This window comes from Prunus mume, linkage group LG4 (genome assembly GCF_029339155.1).
Source record: "Prunus mume cultivar Tortuosa linkage group LG4, ASM2933915v1, whole genome shotgun sequence".
In the NCBI taxonomy this organism is placed as follows: domain Eukaryota; kingdom Viridiplantae; phylum Streptophyta; class Magnoliopsida; order Rosales; family Rosaceae; genus Prunus; species Prunus mume.
The window spans coordinates 21,642,752-21,660,245 of record NC_142701.1 but is presented as its reverse complement, the minus strand read 5'-3'; the positions used below and the strand labels follow the sequence as shown (position 1 = coordinate 21,660,245).

General features: G+C 37.6%; 3 protein-coding genes across 5 annotated transcripts; 2 read left to right on the top strand and 1 right to left on the bottom strand.

Moving 5' to 3' along the window:
• Positions 1-1,023: 1,023 nt before the first annotated feature.
• Positions 1,024-3,181, top strand: LOC103329531 (formiminotransferase cyclodeaminase-like protein). The gene is made up of 3 exons (XM_008232007.3): positions 1,024-1,183; positions 1,945-2,359; positions 2,460-3,181. The coding sequence occupies exons 1-3, from the start codon at positions 1,082-1,084 to the stop codon at positions 2,975-2,977; spliced, it is 1,035 nt and encodes a 344-aa protein (XP_008230229.2). The 5' UTR covers positions 1,024-1,081; the 3' UTR covers positions 2,978-3,181.
• Positions 3,037-7,138, bottom strand: LOC103329530 (beta-glucuronosyltransferase GlcAT14A). Of its 3 annotated transcripts, none has more exons than XM_089050087.1 (5): positions 6,839-7,138; positions 5,725-6,708; positions 4,685-4,760; positions 4,482-4,597; positions 3,037-3,683 (listed from the first exon to the last, which is right to left on the bottom strand). In XM_089050087.1, exons 2-5 carry the CDS (start codon positions 6,329-6,331, stop codon positions 3,175-3,177), a joined length of 1,308 nt encoding a protein of 435 aa, XP_088906213.1. In that variant the 5' UTR covers positions 6,332-6,708; positions 6,839-7,138; the 3' UTR covers positions 3,037-3,174. The 3 variants fall into 3 exon arrangements, with proteins under 3 accessions (XP_088906213.1, XP_008230228.2, XP_088906212.1); XM_008232006.2 differs by having other exon boundaries at positions 6,987-7,130; XM_089050086.1 differs by having other exon boundaries at positions 5,725-7,132.
• A 6,026-nt stretch (positions 7,139-13,164) lies between these two features.
• On the top strand, positions 13,165-16,609 carry ULT2 (Developmental regulator, ULTRAPETALA). The gene is made up of 3 exons (XM_008232009.2): positions 13,165-13,806; positions 15,269-15,593; positions 16,173-16,609. Exons 1-3 carry the CDS (start codon positions 13,596-13,598, stop codon positions 16,345-16,347), a joined length of 711 nt encoding a protein of 236 aa, XP_008230231.2. The 5' UTR covers positions 13,165-13,595; the 3' UTR covers positions 16,348-16,609.
• Positions 16,610-17,494: the final 885 nt, after the last annotated feature.

Here is a 17,494-nt window from a genome sequence, read left to right as displayed (position 1 = left end):
CACACTAATAATATTAGATTGGCTGCATAAATCCTTTTCATCTATTAGATAGACAAGCGATAGTTTGAATTATAGGGGAGGAGGATTTCTCACACGCATACAACTATGATGTCGTGGGGATTCAAACATGAGACATTTGGTTTGTAAATCAAAGTCATTTTTCACTAAACTAAACTCTATTGGCAGATAGACTGTACATGATAAACCTTCTAAATGATAGTTGAAATTTTGTGACAGAATTGTTGGTTTGGTTGATAAGAGTTTTGGAGCAGCAAATTATGTGGCAAAAGGTCTGGCTTTGTGCAAAAAGGGTTCATAGATAAAAATGACATGTCTGTCATCCGGTCATATTGTTTCCCACAATCAAGGGGAAATTTGATTCTGCAGCTTATATTCATGGCATTGCGTGTTGGGTTTAGGGCTCCAATTTCATCTTAACATTAAATATCTTTTGTAAGCAAACTTATCCAAAAAGCAAAACTTACCAAGATTGCAATTTGTAATGCTAACACAGTCTGCTTATTGTTTGAATAACTCTTACTTCAAAGGAAACAGCCATGGAAAGAGGAAAAAAGTAGCCTCCGTTGAACTCTTACTTTACGAGAAATACTTGTGTAGAATAAGAATAACACTGTTTTTCTATTTCGGTCAATTACAATATGTCACACATGATACTTTTTTCGCTAGACATAACATGATTGGTCAGTATCCTCATTTCACACAAGTTTTTCTTCTCACGTTATACTTCTTTCAACAAAAGATGCTCATACGTTAGATAAGTACAATATTTGGGATGCTTTCTTCCCAATTACACATGGCTTTCTTGCGTGTAACTTGGGTGTTGTGCAAGAGTGCCAAGAGAGAGATAATTTATCATGTGGTGTTATTTTAATGGATATTCATACGGACGGTGGTGATTAAAAAAATACATCACATTCACCATATGGTTTATGCTTTCAAAAGGGTTTGGTCATTTTCATTTATTATTATTATTATTATCGAGCATGGACTTGTCGAATTGTGGGGGCACATGCTTACACCGATGCTGCCTCAATCCTGAGTCACAGCATTGTTCTTATATATGCGTCTTCCCTGTCTGTCAGGTCTCGTGAAAAAGACACTAACTTTAGCTGCAAAGATTAAACATTGGAGAGAAGAAATGGATAATAGCCCAGCTTGCAAGGTACGGACTTGTTAAAGCTATTGAAATTGAAAGATTGATCATCTCATCTTCTGTAGTTTTCTTTTTCCTTTTTCTTTTTTTTTCATCATCTTCTTCTTCTCTGTTTTGGCAGAAGAATAAATCATCTAGTCTCCTTAGTTTCTCATATAGTTCTTCTTGTGTTTATTTTTCTCATGCCTAGTTGCTAGTTCAACTGCAGAATCATTCGTCAAGTTTGTGGCGATTATATGTGTGATTTATGAATTAATTGAAACCAACCCATTCTTCAATAATGCAGCAGCTTCTTTTCAAGTATAACTTAGTAGCTTACTTTACTCTATGTATAATGTTCATCAAACAAATTAAGATTTCTTAGAAATGTTCATCATGCATTTGGATTCTGGTTTTTGGGGCTACGGAGAGGGAGGGAGGGGGAGAGAGAGAGAGAGAGAGAGAGAGAGGAAAGAAAAAAAGGATCCACAAGAAGACAGACTAATAATGACAATGAATAAATAACAAAAATACTGGCCATACATTCGTCAGTTGGCTAAGTGGAAGCTTCATGACATATGTTGTGATTCACGTGAAGACGATCTGCATAATTAAAGTGTGATTATGGCAAAAAGCCCACTGGATCTCTGTGGTGGGTTTTTAGTTCTATTAGTTGTAAATGTTTCCTGCCATTCTAACCGGCGACATATATGAAGTAAATTTTATGTACATTATCCTCTTATTGTCTCACTCGAACACTTTGATAAAGATGATGTCGTTTTTGACACCAGGACAAGAAGAAGAAAACCATAGACCAGTCCATGCTACTCTGCTGTAAGCTTTACATATCTGAATCGCGCAACCACGCTGCTCTGGACGCCATTGAACGTGCTGCCAGGCTCGATCCAGAGTCTGTCATTGTTAACAAGTTTGAGGACCGAGCTTACAATAGGGTCAGGTACACTATTGTGTCCTATGTTATGCATGATAGCACAGGAAGTGCCATATATAGCCCCTTGCAGCAAACTGTAATGGCCATGGCTGAGGCAGCCTTTGGAGCCATTAACCTTGAGCAGCACTCCGGGGCTCACCCTCGGTTAGGGGTTGTCGACGACATTGTCTTCCACCCGTTGGCTAGGGCATCTCTGGATGAAGCTGCTTGGCTTGCCAAGGCAGTGGCAGTGGACATTGGCAATAGGTTCCAAGGTTGGTCCTATCCTAAGCTATTAAAATAACTCTTTAAGTCAAGGAAATGTAACCCTTCATGATTTATTGACTAATAAGCTTTCTTTCATACTGATTGCAGTGCCAGTATATCTGTATGCTGCAGCACACCCTACAGGCAAGGCCCTTGACACCATCAGGCGTGAGCTTGGCTACTACAGACCCAATTTCATGGGCAGCCAATGGGCAGGATGGACAATGCCAGAAATCCTCCATGAAAAGCCTGATGAAGGGCCAACTAGTATATGCCCCGCCAGAGGCATCTCGATGATCGGGGCACGTCCATGGGTTGCCTTGTACAACATACCCATATTGTCCACAGATGTCGCAGCCACTCGACGGATTGCACGGATGGTGAGTGCCCGAGGGGGCGGACTCCCAACCGTGCAAACACTGGGCCTTGTTCATGGTGAGGACTCCACAGAGATAGCTTGCATGCTCCTAGAGCCCAACCAGATTGGAGGGGACAGAGTTCAGAACCATGTTGAGATGCTAGCGGCTCAAGAAGGGCTGGATGTGGAGAAGGGTTACTTCACTGATCACTCACCAGATATGATTATTGAAAAGTATATGAAACTAACATCTGAAGACAGAAACTAATCAGAAGAACTTGTTTGGACAATGTGATCCAAGAGAACAAACTAAGGGATGAAGAACCATTATGCCAAATGGAAGTTGCATGCTTGCATATTCTATTAATATATCTAAAACAAAACTCACTGTCATTTTACATCAGCCTTGTAATCTATGGATACATTAATGTACACTTGGGTTTTCCAACTCTTACTTCTGCTCTGTCATGTACATTGCTTTTTCTGGAAATCTTCAGACAACAGTGTCTGAAGCAGCTCTTGGAACCTCACAGCACCAGGACCTGGCCTAAACGCTGAATCATTACCGCGCACTGAGCATGGGTCAGCCCCACCTTCTGGGTTGCCTATACACCAAGCCCCAGGCGCAAACCGGCTTTTTCGACCGAGAAGTTCTTTATCAATTTTGTCCAAGACAGGGTCATCCCTTGCAAATTTTCGAGCAAATGGAGCATTGCTCTTTACCATTTTGTCAAAGTCCTTCATAGACAACGAGATGGGGTGCTGCTTCGGAGGGCTATCCCAAGCAATGTAATGGAGATCATGGCTTACTGCAGTGTGGCGAAATTCCTCGTTGTTGCAAATAACAGTATGAAAATAGCCTTCTGGAGAAGAAACAAAATTGGTGTAATACATAAGGATGGTACGTGGTAGGTTATCCCAGCCCCATATACAATATTCAAGAAACGATCGCGATAGCATTACCCAAGCTGAACCTGCACACAAGGAAAAATGAAAAACTAGTGTTCAAACTAATTTAGAGAGAGGTTTATTGCTAATCGCAAAACGAAAAATCAAAGTCATAAATTACTATATTTAATCAGTAAAGCTAATGTCATTTTGCAGAAGAAACGGTTTTTTAACATATAACTTTGTCTATCTTCATTCTATTTTTCCCTCTCTTGGGGTTGAGGGAGTAGTTCAGCTGGACACAAGACATAGCTTCCATTGAGGGCTTATTTGAGGGACACCCTTGTAGGGCTCACTCCGCATTGTATTTCACTAATCTAACCCGTCTATTTTTTAGATAATCATTCAAAGATCATCTCTACAAAAAATCATTGGAATCCAATATCATTTGACCACTCAATTGAGTTATTGAAATTTTAGTACTTTTTTGAAGCATTGTGTTCATTGATTTCGAAGGACACAATTGGATGTCGAAACGGTTTCGGTTACCATTATCCTTTTTGCAAGGATGATCTATGAATGTGGACTTCAAAAATTGATGGTTTGGATCGTTGAAAGCAAATTCGTAGGTGACCCTAAAGGGTGTATCTATATGCAAAATAAATCATTTTAGCTGATCCTTCTAGATTGTTTCAGAGTTGAATTACCCAATATGCATACATTTTGATTTGCATGAACAACACACGTCAAACTAAAAGAAAAGAAACGCATTTCAACATTTTTCAATATGTTTCTGCTATGTAAATTTTTATAACCATTCAACAAGCAAAGGTGCAATAAAACATTTCCAGGAAACAGGGATAGAAATTACCAAATTTAATTACCTGTAAACAACTTGAATGATGTAGGAAGTGATCGGCGCTGAGTGGTCCATGCAAGGTCAGATTTTTTTGATAAGTACAGGCCTGGATCAATTATGATTGGTTTTGCTCTTTGATTCCTGCAAAACAAGAGATTATAGCATAATCATGATAATAAAATACAAAGATAGAACAGTTTCTTATTGGGCTCAATACATTTCACTTACAGTTTCCATCCAGTAATCTGCATAAGTTCAATAAAGTTGAGGTTTCTAGACAGATTGGAGAAAGCATGAAGCAAATCTGCACAATTAGGAAACAGATCAGGTAACATGAGACTGATATTCCTCACATGACATACATTTAGATTATATCAAACAGGCAGACAGTTTAATACAAATATGGTTCTGCTAGTAGCATAAATAACAATGTCATGAGACTTTAGGGTAAATCAACAGGATAGAGCAGTTGTCACTCCTAGGACCAAACAAATGCCCATAAATGAAAGCCGAAACATAGACAGGCATCACTAGCTCAATGTTCCAAAGCAATATATTTTGAAAACTACTGTACCCCTTTTATAAATGCCTCGTTACTTATAGGATTCTGGTACACCTTTGATAGACTATTTCATACAAAGGAACAGCAGTGTGCAGATAGCATGTCATTAGTCAACGAGGACAGGCTTCATCACATATTCGAATAAAGTGTCAAATCATCAGGTATTAGCACAACATTGAATATTAGCAGGCAAAATTTAGGGCTATATTGGCGGGCATGTCATCAGAAACACTTTATGAGGTACTTTTCACTATCCAAGTTCATAAGCAAACAAATTCAACAAAAAATTATTATTATTATTATTATTATCAATTACGACATGGCAAGGGATAAAAGTATACATTGAATCAGCAAAACATTCTCCGCTACCACACTAAAATGGATGAAAATCCATCATAATTAGAAATAACATAGTGGACAATACACAAATTCATGCTGCAAAAAAATGCCCTTGCAATTGTCACAAAGTCCTTAAAACGACGAACATGACAAGCAACATTTTGGCAGGCCATTTGGGAGAAAAGAAGCTCAATCACAAGCAATAGCATTGTTACCACAACCCTTATCCAATATGCAAAATATGTATCAAATCTCTCTTTAAAAAATCAAGGGCAGCAAATATTCATACAAGCATAGTAGTAATGATTACAGCATCCATGATATCAATGAAAGTAACAATGAGCAATGAGGGAAGGCTGGTACTAACCATCTTGTGTCATGAGAGGATAATCTGACGCACTGAGGTTTATAAACCAGTCCCACTCTGAGCTCTCCTTTAACAGAATGGAAATGGCTTGTAAGGTACAAGCAATCATGGTAGGGCCCTTATACGTCACCAAATTGGATTGAGCCATAACACGCACATTCTCCACTTCACTAAAAGTAGGATCAGCCTTCACTGAACTTGCCAATTCCAACCTTTCACGAGGCGGAGCCTCAAGATCCAAATGTAGGATATATTGATTTCTTGGATGATATACCGCGCTTAAAGTCCTCATCATCCTATGGCTATCACCCTTTGTACCTGATATAAGATATGCTAATCTAGGTGCCCCAATTTCAGAACGCCCATAGGTTTCCAATGATCTTTTCAAATCAGATTCAACAAAATACTCATTTGAGTCATCCGATTTTGAGAAGGAAATAATGTCAAATGGCAACTGCTCTCCACCATGTGGGGAGGTAAACAGCCCAGAAATGCCCGAGAAAAAGAGGGTAATGAATATGATCAAGCTAGCAAAGAATGGAATAACCCAAACCCTATCACCAAAGACCCTTGCTGAGTGGGGATTCATATACTTCCTCATACTCATTTACTGGTTCCTTATTCCAACAAATATTTCGGTTTAGAAACCTAAACCCACTGTATCAGCTCAGAAACTGAATCAAAGCAAAACCCACCAATCTTCTAAAGACTACAGAGCTTAAGTAGCAAGGAGGTTAATGACCAAACCAGAAACGCCTTCTTAACAAGTATATAAATAACATCTAAGCTGAGAGTTGATAGTTTTCAGCACAAAACATGGGTGTCAAGCAAAACAGAATCAAGTTCATAACTTTAGCATTCAGGAGCTACGATGGCGAACAAGGCAAGTGAAAAATGTATGATTTATTTACAGAAACAATAAGAACGCTTACACAGATGCGTTGGCTGCAAAGGAACGAGACCAGGTGAAGGAGTGAGAGGTATCTATCAAGTAATAATCAGAGTTATGAAACGTCAAGATGAATTTAAATGCAAAGGAGTTAAATTTCAGTTTTCAGAGGGCCATGAATGGAAAGCGTCTTTCAAACTCCAACCAAACCCAGATCTAACTTACCAAAATTGAATTGAAAGCAACAAAAGCAAACCACTTGAAAGTGTAAGTTTGATAAGCGTCAATCAAGGAAGTTTGGCAGAGAGAGAGAGAGAGAGAGAGAGAGAGAGAAACTGCCCAGATAAAAAGGAAACAGAGTATGAATGCTTACTCAGGTGGAGAGGACCCAGAGAAGATTCAGAAACAAGAGAAAGCTCAAGTATTGAGTCTCAAGTAATGACTTTTGGTAATGGGAGAGATGAGATCATCAGAAAGTGGGCAACCTGAAAGAGACTAGGGCAGGCAGAGAGAGAAGCAATGGGCGATTAAGTAAAAGAAGACTTTGCTTTAAATGTGGACAAAAACATAATTTATTCTTATTATTTTTTATTTTTTATAAGCAATATTGAAATAGGGAATTTTCTCACATATAACGTCACGAGGATTCAAATTTGAGACTAATAATCTGCAAATCAATGACTTTTTCACCAAACTAGACCCGTTAGCGAATGCTAAATGTTCAGATCACAAGAAGATCAATGTACAAGCAACAAGTGATGGTATCCAAAGATGTCCGCGCCCTATTCTAATCCGCGTGGGTTAAATTCATTAATGAGTAGCAAAAAATTTATAGTTTAATTGCATTGGAATGTAACGCTGAACATTGTGCTTGGTGGTGACATTTGTTATCATTAAACACCAACTCATTCCTTCCTAAATATTATTATAAAATTCTCAAAAAAGAAAACTATAGTTTAATAGAGCTAAGGCCCACAGACCTTCTTTTGTGTGGGGCTATGGCCCACGTACTAAAATGAAGTGAAAATATTGGGTGGTGGTTGAGATTATGATCGGGAGGGATTACCTTAACTATATGAAATGACAATGAGATAGGCATTTTTGCAAAATTATTGTTCTGCATATAATATCCTTTGTACTTCTTTGCACCTAACTGATATTATAGTTTAATAATTCTGAAACCATGAAAGAGTATGATAAATTCACATTTGTTGTTTGATTGTGGGGGTTATTTGATGGTTAATTAGTAAGGAATTAAACTTTTAGATTAACTAACAATTTTTTTATATAGAAAAAATAATAATTGTATTCATAAATTAAACACAAAGATCATCAGTTACAAGGGCAAATACAAATACCCATAAAAGCCAGCGAAATTTCAGCATAAAAACTGCATGTATAAACAAACCAGACATGAATTGCAGCTCCTAGATCTACCAATACAACTACAACAATTGTTTTGCCTTACTAATTACTTTGATATGTTATAAACTTTGGGGTTTTTCTTTTGTAATTTGGTTAGTTTTTAGATTGGTAAAAGAACATTTTGGTGTTGTTCAATCCAAATACCAAGGCTAAAACATTATGCCCTTTTGCTAATTGAACTTTTTTGGTTCTAAAATAGTTTTACAAGGCATTGGAGTGGAAAAGCCCTCAATTCTTGGCTCCTACTCTGTATTGTGTGATAGCTTTGAGGGTCCTATTCTCATATATTACTCTTAATCCGTATGTTTAATTGTGGGTTTCCAAACTAATCTGGTTCTTGTGACTTGGAAGTTTTTATCTTCAATGAAGTTAACATTTCTTGAATCTATCATCTGAAACTTCAACTCAGCTTAGAAGAAGATCATAAAGTTTGCTCTTGCAGTTGCTTTTGTGGTTGGCTGAAAGGAAAAGCTTGTTCATTGTGGATCACCTCAAGGAAGCCCATCTCATGGACTCAAGACCTGGCTTTGGGCCGCAAAGTCCAGACTCATCCCAAAAGAAGGTTTTGTGTGCGTGTGTTTTTTAATTTAAAATTCATATTTTAATATTTGTGATTTCCAAATCTTTATAAATTTTATTTGGTTTATTGGGGTATTTCATGTGATATATTAAGGTTTTTATTTATTTTAGTTTTACTGTTTGACTGATGTGATTAGCCAATGAAAATGGTGATGAATGGGAGAAATTTACAGGTTGACTTTTCGATGAAAATGTAGGAAAAGTACGCCGTCGTTTTCTGTGGTGTGATCGGCTATGCGGATCTCGCATATGGTACGAGCACTAGTATGAGATGGGATTAGACCTTAGACCTCTCTCTCTCTGTTTACATCTTAGGTACTCTGACACTGACGTTCATGAAACAGAAGCCCTATACAATATAATATAAATATAAGATTCCATCCCAACCTGCACATCTACAATCTAGCAATCTACCTTGCACTATTTGTCAATAGGGTTTTGAAGGTCTCGCAACCATTTCGTAACTTTTTTCCAACTGGGAGATGAACTGTAAACTCAGACGTTAATAGGTTAATCATTGCCTGAATTGTGTGGCCGATTTGTCACATGGAATTTGCTTTCTTTCCTTTCTTTTTGATGAATGCGGAATAAAAGGGGAGGATTTATTCACGATAAAAATGTTGTGAACTTGAATGAAGGAAGCTTACATTCAATGATTTTTGAAAGTTGGGTAAAGCAATCTTTGTTACTGGACCCAAATTATGTTGCTTGGTTGGGTTTTGACTTTTGATCGAGGTAAAACTTGGGAGCATCATTAATATCATCACTGCTTGAATAAATAAAAAAATGTAAAAGCAGGTTCAAGTATTGCCAAAGTTAGCAGCTTCAGATGGCGTCAAAAGCTGATACATGCTTTTGTACCATATGATATATATATATATATATATATACATATATGGGTCAGATTCACATATATACATATAACAAGTATTGGGTTCTGTGCAGCTTCAGAGATTTTACACCATACCATACCATCCCTGAAAGCCTTACCTCAACAGGGGAGCTCACTGACAATGCCCCATAATACATCTTACGCAAAGACCACACAGATCAAATCTTTTTGTTCTTCCTTCTCGTAAGCTTTTTAAGCTAGCTTGCTGGTTTGATCTGAGATTTTAATCACTTATTATTTTATGTTGTATGTATCTTTCTCTGAAAACAACCTAAGTTCAAGCTATTTGGGTGACCTAGAAAGCTGTTTGTATTGTATCTCTAGGAGTAGGTGGATATTAGGCGCCGCCCTAGGTTCTTATTATTTGGATTGGACAAGAAAAAAAATGCTGTTTTGGTTTTGGATTTGCCAATGAATTTGTCTTAATTACTAGAAGAAAAATTGCACATGAGAAAAGACCCAATTGATTATGATTCATGAATGACTATTCACTGGGTCACTAGACTAGATATATAGAATGATCAAAACTATGTATGTATGTATGTTGATTTCAAAGTTGGGTAGGCCTGGAAGTCCAAGTGGTCCTCAAGGAGAATCCAATGTAAATCATGTAGCAATTTCATATGACAAGCTCAAACCCATATTCAGATGAAAAAGGGAAGGGAAAAAAATAGAAGCTCATAATTCTTAAATTAATCATTGTTGTTAGTAATTTGTCCTGCATAAGATCTGTCCAGGGCAATCTGTTATGATTTTATGGTGTGGCTTGTGAGAAATACTTCCCTATTTCTTTATGTTGTTCTTGTTTTTGTCTCTCTCGACTTTTTAATAAGTGGCATGATGAGAGAAATAAGAAGAAGAGACAAAGCAACTGGGTTAAGAAAGTTTTTCTTGTAACTTGTTGGGTTGGGGGCTATGGTTTGGCTGTCTGCACAACTTTTTGAATGCAGAGAGAGAGAGAGAGATGACTGTTTGGCCAGGTCACTTCAATGGATATCAAGCCAATCATCAACCAAATCGCATGCCACAGTGAAAAAAAGGTTTTGTTTATGAAATTATATAATAATATAATGGGAGTACACTGAAATATTTCTTATACCTTTTGGTAAATATTATAATGATAATGATGATGATGGTGATGATGGCATCAGATCCTCCTACCGCAAAACCCAATTGGCTCCTCCGTTGGTAATTTGCCAAAACAGCTCATAATTAGCTCAAGACATATGTAAGTGGCTGCACTGTGTCATGAGCTAATGATGGAACCAATTGGCTAGTTGAATTTGTTGAATATTTCTTTATATATACATATGCATGTATGTATAGATAGATGAAACCAAACTATAACTAGAGTGTTTCACTGTGATGCAACTGTGTCATGAACTGACTACTTTCAGGGGATTATAGTCCAGTGTGGTATGGCACATAATAATATTGCTCATAAGCCTGAGTTGTGATAAGGTGAAACTGACATCCACCAGCCTCGAGTTTTTGGGCACCCTAGAGAAAAGAAGTTAACGTCATTCGTCCACGTCCACCTGCGTAACTTATTCACGTTAATATATATGAAATTTACAATGCATTGGTGATGATGAGATTTTAACAAGACCCAAGTCCAATTGAGCAAAAAGAATCAAAGTTCCTTGCAGCTAACTTTCAATTTAAATCACGCCTCCTGTCTAATATGGTAGGTCCTTTTGGGAGCACAACCTCACCACTGCCAACTAAAAGTCATGAAGATGGTGAACCAGGCATGGTAGACATTGTTCTGGCTCGCTTCATAAGTATGCAATAAAGATAACCATATTATTCAATTCAATCTTTGCCTGTGGGGAAAGCAGAGTAGGAAAAACAAATGCAGTGTTTGTGCCCAAAAGAGGAGCTGGCTTGAGCACACACAAAAACCCGCCACTATTATTAAAGGCATGAAAATTCGTAATAAAGTGTGTTTAAAGTTCAAACAATCAACACGTCCTGCACCGATCAATTTAAAACCAAATCTTGCTATTTTATAACAGAATATATATATAAGGATAGTATATGAATTTGATAATTGGCATCCAACTTTTGCAATAATGTAGGAATTTAGACGTAGATTCTAGTGTCCATAGTGTTCCTTTAAGCTAATCTAAAACTTTGAGTATGTTTTTAAATGGTCCAAGTCATAGAAAACAGAGAATGCATGTGCCATTGTGAAATAGTGACGTACCTAATATGAATGGCGCCACTCACATACAAATTATATAAAATTACTCCCACAAATTCAAGGTAGGTGAGTGCCTAAGTACAATTAAGACATTTTATCACCCAAAAAAAAGTGCAAGTATGACATTTTATATTATATTTCTCCTAAATTTGTATAACTATCATTGGAAAACTTAAGAAAAGGTCTCATTTTACATCGGAGTAGGCACGATGATGATTTTTATTGGATAAATATAACGTTTTGAGAAATACTCTCAAGTAACACTATTACCGTAACAAATCGAGAGTATTAACAACATTTATGTTATATCAAGACTACTTGTGAAGAATTGAGATCCGTATTTTGTGGATTTGAAAACACTACAATCGACCTCAGATAGTTGGAGCTAGCTTTGTTTGGACCACTTGATTGCAAGACTCGTGATCATGCAGTTTTGGAATATTAAAAATCTTTTGCACCGTCTGCGCAGCAGCATTACTATTTAGCTAGGTAGACAAATTGTGCAATATTGTGCATGCATCAGACATGTATGCCCAGCTGAAGGCTCACTTCTTTTCTGGAAAAGCTCCTTTTGCTTTAACAATTCAAGCACTGTGAACTTATAGCTTTGATCACCTAAAGACAAAACTATTTACAGATAGCGACAATGCAACTTTTACAACCTCATGCATTTCTCATATCTTCATCCCAAATTCAATCAACTTTTAGCTGAAACTTAGGGGAAGGCATTAAAAAGATAATTGGTATTCTTGGCATACATGTATGTATGAGAGAGAGAGAGAGAGAGAGCAAAGGGTTGGGTTGTTTTCAGTCCCGATTCTCGAGAAAACCAAGTATATGAACCTATAATTTCTGCTCAAAATTTGGCTGTTCACTGGTAAAGTACAAACCCAACTCAGCTCCCCACAAATTCTGATAAAATCTTTACAGCTCAGGTGCCTGGTGGCAGCGACCTTTACCTCAGCAGCATAGTAAAACAGTAAACATAGTTTAGACTTTAGACTTAGTCTATTATTAGACTTAGAAGTTAGATATATAGATGGATATAGATAGATTATAGATAGATGCCAAGCTCTATGGAAACAGGGCAAATCTGCTAATACAATCCTATAGTACTCGCAAACTCCACAGCAACCAAGTAGTTAGCAGTAAAAAATTAGAATACAAATTAATTTATATTTTTATTATAGAAACAAAGAAATGAAAGAGTAAACAAAAGACTTGAACAGAAAACGAAAACCTCGTCTCCTTCCCACGAGAGGGATTTTCCCATAAACGAAAAGCCCTGACCCCAAAGCCCTTTGCTTTCTTTTATCCCTCTCTCATGTCATATCATGCATTGCAAGTAGTTTAGAGAGAGAGAGAGAGAGAGAGAGAGAGAGCGAGAGAGAGAGAGAGAGAGTCCTTTAACCCCTTCTCACTTCTCTCTCAGTTCACCCCACGACATTTGTTTTCCTTCGCCAGCTCATTTCATTCATTCATATTCATTCAACCCCATTACCAACCAACCTCTTTCTCTCTCTATCAAACTCCTAACGCTTAATTTTTTTTCTTTTCTTTTCTTTTCTTTTTTTTCTCTTTCTATCTACAAGACTGCAACTTTCAACGTTTTCCTCCACCAGATCTCTCGGAATAAATCCATGGAGATGCGTGCCTCTTAGACCCTTTTAATTACTTGCCTTTCTTTGTGGTTTTCTGGGCTTTTTTGAGTTTTTCCTCTTGTTCCCAATAGAGCCCATTATCCATCACCCAGACCCATGTTATTTTCCTTGATTTTATTAGCTTTTCACTGACTTTCTCTTCGATTTCTCTCTGAAAAGTCTTGTGGGTTTTCTGGGTTTCGATCGAAAACCGTTCTTTTCAGAGAGAGAAGCGAAAAAATGGCGAATGGAGTAGAGAGGGAAACTGCGTTGGTGCTGTTTAGCGATGATGAGCTGAGAGAGATGAGTGGGGTCAACAGAGGCTCGGACCATATAGAGGTCACGTGTGGTTGTACCAGCCACAGATATGGTGATGCTGTTGGGAGGCTTAGGGTTTTCGTCAATGGTGACCTGGAAATCACCTGCGAATGCACCCCTGGTTGTCAGGAAGGTCTTTCTCTCTGCCTTGCTTTGTTGTTTTTGGGAAAAGGGTTTTGATTTTAATGCATGTTAAATGTGCGTGCCTGTGTTTTGAGTTTGAGTTCATCGTGAACTGGGTTTTGACGTTGATGGGTGTCCCTTTCTGGTCTTTTTAATCTGCCGTGAGATAAGAGTTTGTATTGGTGTCGAGTTTCTCTTTGCAAGTTGTCCATTGTATTTTTTCCGGTTATACAGTTTAAGTGTATGTTGTTTTGTCTCAGTGAATGTCTTCTCCTTGATTTTATGCAACAACGTAATGCAGCTATGTACTTGTACACTTTCTTGCTTCATATGGTTGAGTTTAGATTGTATCGTGGTCTGTTTGTTGACTAAAGGGCTCTTCTTTGAGGCGGTGTGTTGAGAATGAAACCTACATTGCCATTGTGGTGGTGATCGGGACCTCCTGGACTTGGTTTTGGTTTTGATGTCCAAGTTCTGTTCTACAGAGTAAGATGATGTGGAGTTGCATACCATGGTTTAGTTTTTATAGGGTTTTATCTATCTTTCTTTCTTCTTTCTTGTAATTTGAACAAGTGTGGTTGATGAAATTGCATTTTCATCCTTGGCTCATGGGCATTGATAGTATTTTTGTTCTTTGGCTATCAGTGTTTTCTTGCAGCTAATGAACTTTGCACTTGATTTCTGATGAGCAATCAAGCGCATAACTTTCAAGCTAGGCTTTGTTATTTGATGTCCTTATGCGCATCTGGTCTTGTTTCTACAGTGCTATTATCAATAAGCAATGAGAATATGGCGTGGAATTTTCCAAAGTACCTCTTTCTGACAACCGAGGATCTGAAAGTGTTGCATCCTCATAATTATGCATATTGGGTTTGCCATAGCTCATGGACTTTATTTTCTTTCTATTGAGTACTTTGAAAACATTAGAGGATCTAATAAGATTCTATGTCTTCACTGTACGTTGAAGTTCCAGTTTATTTTCCTCATCTAAAACAACTTGGTACATTAAGGACAGTTGTTCTGTTCGTAGAGCAAATACTTACCTTGAAGCCATGAATAGGAAAGCTATTTGGTTACTGTCTTAACTTCATAACTGAGATCACCTGCTTACAACTTTCTTGTCTTGAAGTGATGTCTTTGTACTTTCAGTACTTTTCATGGTTCTAACAAGATAAGGACACAGCACATTAATGTTTAATTATGTAGTTAATTTAGCTATATCTAAGCGAGCGTGATGCCTTGAGAATATCCAGAAAATGGTAAAGGTTCTTTTTCTTTTAGCATGTGAAACTTTACCTGGCAGGAATGCAAGCCTTTTCAAGTATTGTTTAACTACTTTAAGTGATCATGAGGAAAGCTCACATTGAAGTGTCTGATGCTTATGGTTATATTCAGGTTTTTTGTTTCTATTTCATTTCAAATCTTGCATTTTAAGCATCTGAATTTTTTTCTCTTTGTATTTTAATGACTAGACAAACTGACTCCTGCTGCATTTGAGAAGCATTCTGGAAGAGAGACAGCTAGGAAATGGAAGAATAATGTTTGGGTAATTGATAATGGGAAGAAGGTTCCACTGTGTAAAACAGTGCTGCTCAAATACCACAACGAGGCATCAAAACATGCTAATGCTTCCCACAGATCTAACAATGGACGGGCTTGTCACCGTGATGAGTTTGTTTGCTGTACTAGATGCAACAAGGAGCGCAGGTTTCGTCTCCGGACAAAAGAGGAATGCCGGATTCACCATGATGCTTTAGCTGATGTGAACTGGAAATGTGCTGAGCTGCCATATGACAAGTATGTTCCTCTCTTACATTGAATAAATACTTTACTCATTAAGGGATCAGGTTGTTTTTTTCTCTTATACTTTAGTCCATTAACCATTGTTAACAATGTGAAGCATATGAACAAGCTTGTTCCATACTTATGCTAATGGTGTCTAAAGTTATTATGGTTTTAATATTCTGTTCTACTCAACTTTTAGAACCATTAAATGATTGCTTATTGAAGCGACTATAGTTCTATTGTTCTCCTATTTTATGTTTATGTATACTGTTCATTCAGCAAAAATGGATTTTACTTCAGAGGAATAATATTCTATTACTATGTAATGAACTTGAATACTGCCTTAGGAACACATACCCCTGAAAATGGAAGGCACTAATTTTAGTAGATGTTATTCCGCTAGAATGTTTAAAAGCTACCAGTAGGTATTTTAGTTTGGAGGTAAATCTACTTTCATGTTCCTTGTGACCACATCTTTAAAGTGTGTATGTTGTAAATTCTTGCAAACACTAAGTATATATATGTATTAGGTATGTTTAGATTTTTAAAGGTTCAATAACGATGATGGGAATGGTTGTTTCTGTATTTCAGAATAACATGTAATGATGAAGAAGAACGAGCAAGTCGAAGAGTATATAGAGGCTGTACCCGTTCTCCAACATGCCAAGGCTGCACTTCTTGTGTGTGCTTTGGCTGTGAAATCTGTCGTTTCTCAGATTGCAGCTGCCAGACTTGCACCGACTTCACAAGGAATGCTAAAACTTGAGTAACAATCGGGTGTCCTGATATTCTCTTTTCATCATATGGGTTATGTGCACCAATTATGGCTTCATTGAGAGAACGCCCACCACCTCCCATTTCCCCGCATTGAAAAGAAAAAAAGAAGCAAAAGAAGCATTGAAAAGCAGCCTTCAATGACATTCTCCTTATATGTTTAAACTTGTTTCCAGTCACCTGAGTTCAATGTATGTTGTTCTCTTGACTGCTTCAGAACCTTCTAATTTAATGATTTATTCTCATAATTTCTATTTGGTCAGTGTGATATTCTAGTTATGCTTTCCTACCATTTTCAAAATTTCTTGAATTGTTGAATACTTAGGAAGCTTAAGATTGACCTGGAGATTGTGTACCCTGTCATCGGGTTTGCATATGGTCTTCGCTAAATTAACCCTTGCAAATGAAAGAAAATACTTTATAAACATTGCAAGTGCAAAGCATTGAGATCGAGTAATACGAATTTGTGAGGAGAAAATTGGGTGATGAATTAAAGGATTTGAGCCCCGTTGTACTTGTTGGGGAATCAGATAGGAAATTACATTTTCTATATGTTTTTTTCTTTGCCAAAGTTAGGAGGACTAAACCTTTTGCAAAAGATTTGCGCCAACGGACACCGGAATACTTTCTATGTAGGCTTAATTATGTACATGCCCCCTGTGCTTTTCAACTTATCTCATATTACCAAGTGTTTGCAAACGGCTCAAAGTACCCCATAACGTTTAAAAAACCGTATCACGTTACCCTTTCCGTCAGTTTTTTTGAAGTTCCGTTACGAAAGTTACTGTTCATTCCCTTCAAAATTCCAAAACAGCAGCTCATCCCCTTTGTTACTGTTCATCGCTTATTTACTCTCCAAAACTCAGAAATTTATCATAACCAACACAACTAGCAGCAAGAACAGCTCAAGAGGTTGAAAAACCATACCTGGATCGAAGCAAATGGTGCTCGGAATCGCCCGAACGAGCGATGGAGATTTTGGGTAAAAATCGGCCAATTTCTTGCTTTTTTCGGCGATCCAGACGGCGGTTGGTAGCGGATGAGATGTGAGAGTGGTAGAGGACAACATGCTGGTTCTTTTGATACCCATGTCGTCGCTTGGGGTGGCCGGAGGAGGAGATGGCAGCCAAAAACTGGTC

Excerpts from the sequence above, each read along its gene's own strand:
- LOC103329530 (XM_089050087.1), bottom strand. The coding sequence starts at position 6,331 with ATGAGTATGAGGAAGTATATGAATCCCCACTCAGCAAGGGTCTTTGGT. Across the intron at positions 4,598-4,684 it reads CAGATTACTGGATGGAAACT|GAATCAAAGAGCAAAACCAA; the intron begins GTAAGTGAAATG and ends CTTGTTTTGCAG. Across the intron at positions 3,684-4,481 it reads ATCATTCAAGTTGTTTACAG|GTTCAGCTTGGGTAATGCTA; the intron begins GTAATTAAATTT and ends CCTTGTGTGCAG.
- ULT2 (XM_008232009.2), top strand. The coding sequence starts at position 13,596 with ATGGCGAATGGAGTAGAGAGGGAAACTGCGTTGGTGCTGTTTAGCGAT. Across the intron at positions 13,807-15,268 it reads CACCCCTGGTTGTCAGGAAG|ACAAACTGACTCCTGCTGCA; the intron begins GTCTTTCTCTCT and ends TTTAATGACTAG. Across the intron at positions 15,594-16,172 it reads GCTGAGCTGCCATATGACAA|AATAACATGTAATGATGAAG; the intron begins GTATGTTCCTCT and ends TCTGTATTTCAG.
- LOC103329531 (XM_008232007.3), top strand. The coding sequence starts at position 1,082 with ATGCGTCTTCCCTGTCTGTCAGGTCTCGTGAAAAAGACACTAACTTTA. Across the intron at positions 1,184-1,944 it reads ATAATAGCCCAGCTTGCAAG|GACAAGAAGAAGAAAACCAT; the intron begins GTACGGACTTGT and ends TTTTGACACCAG. Across the intron at positions 2,360-2,459 it reads CATTGGCAATAGGTTCCAAG|TGCCAGTATATCTGTATGCT; the intron begins GTTGGTCCTATC and ends TACTGATTGCAG.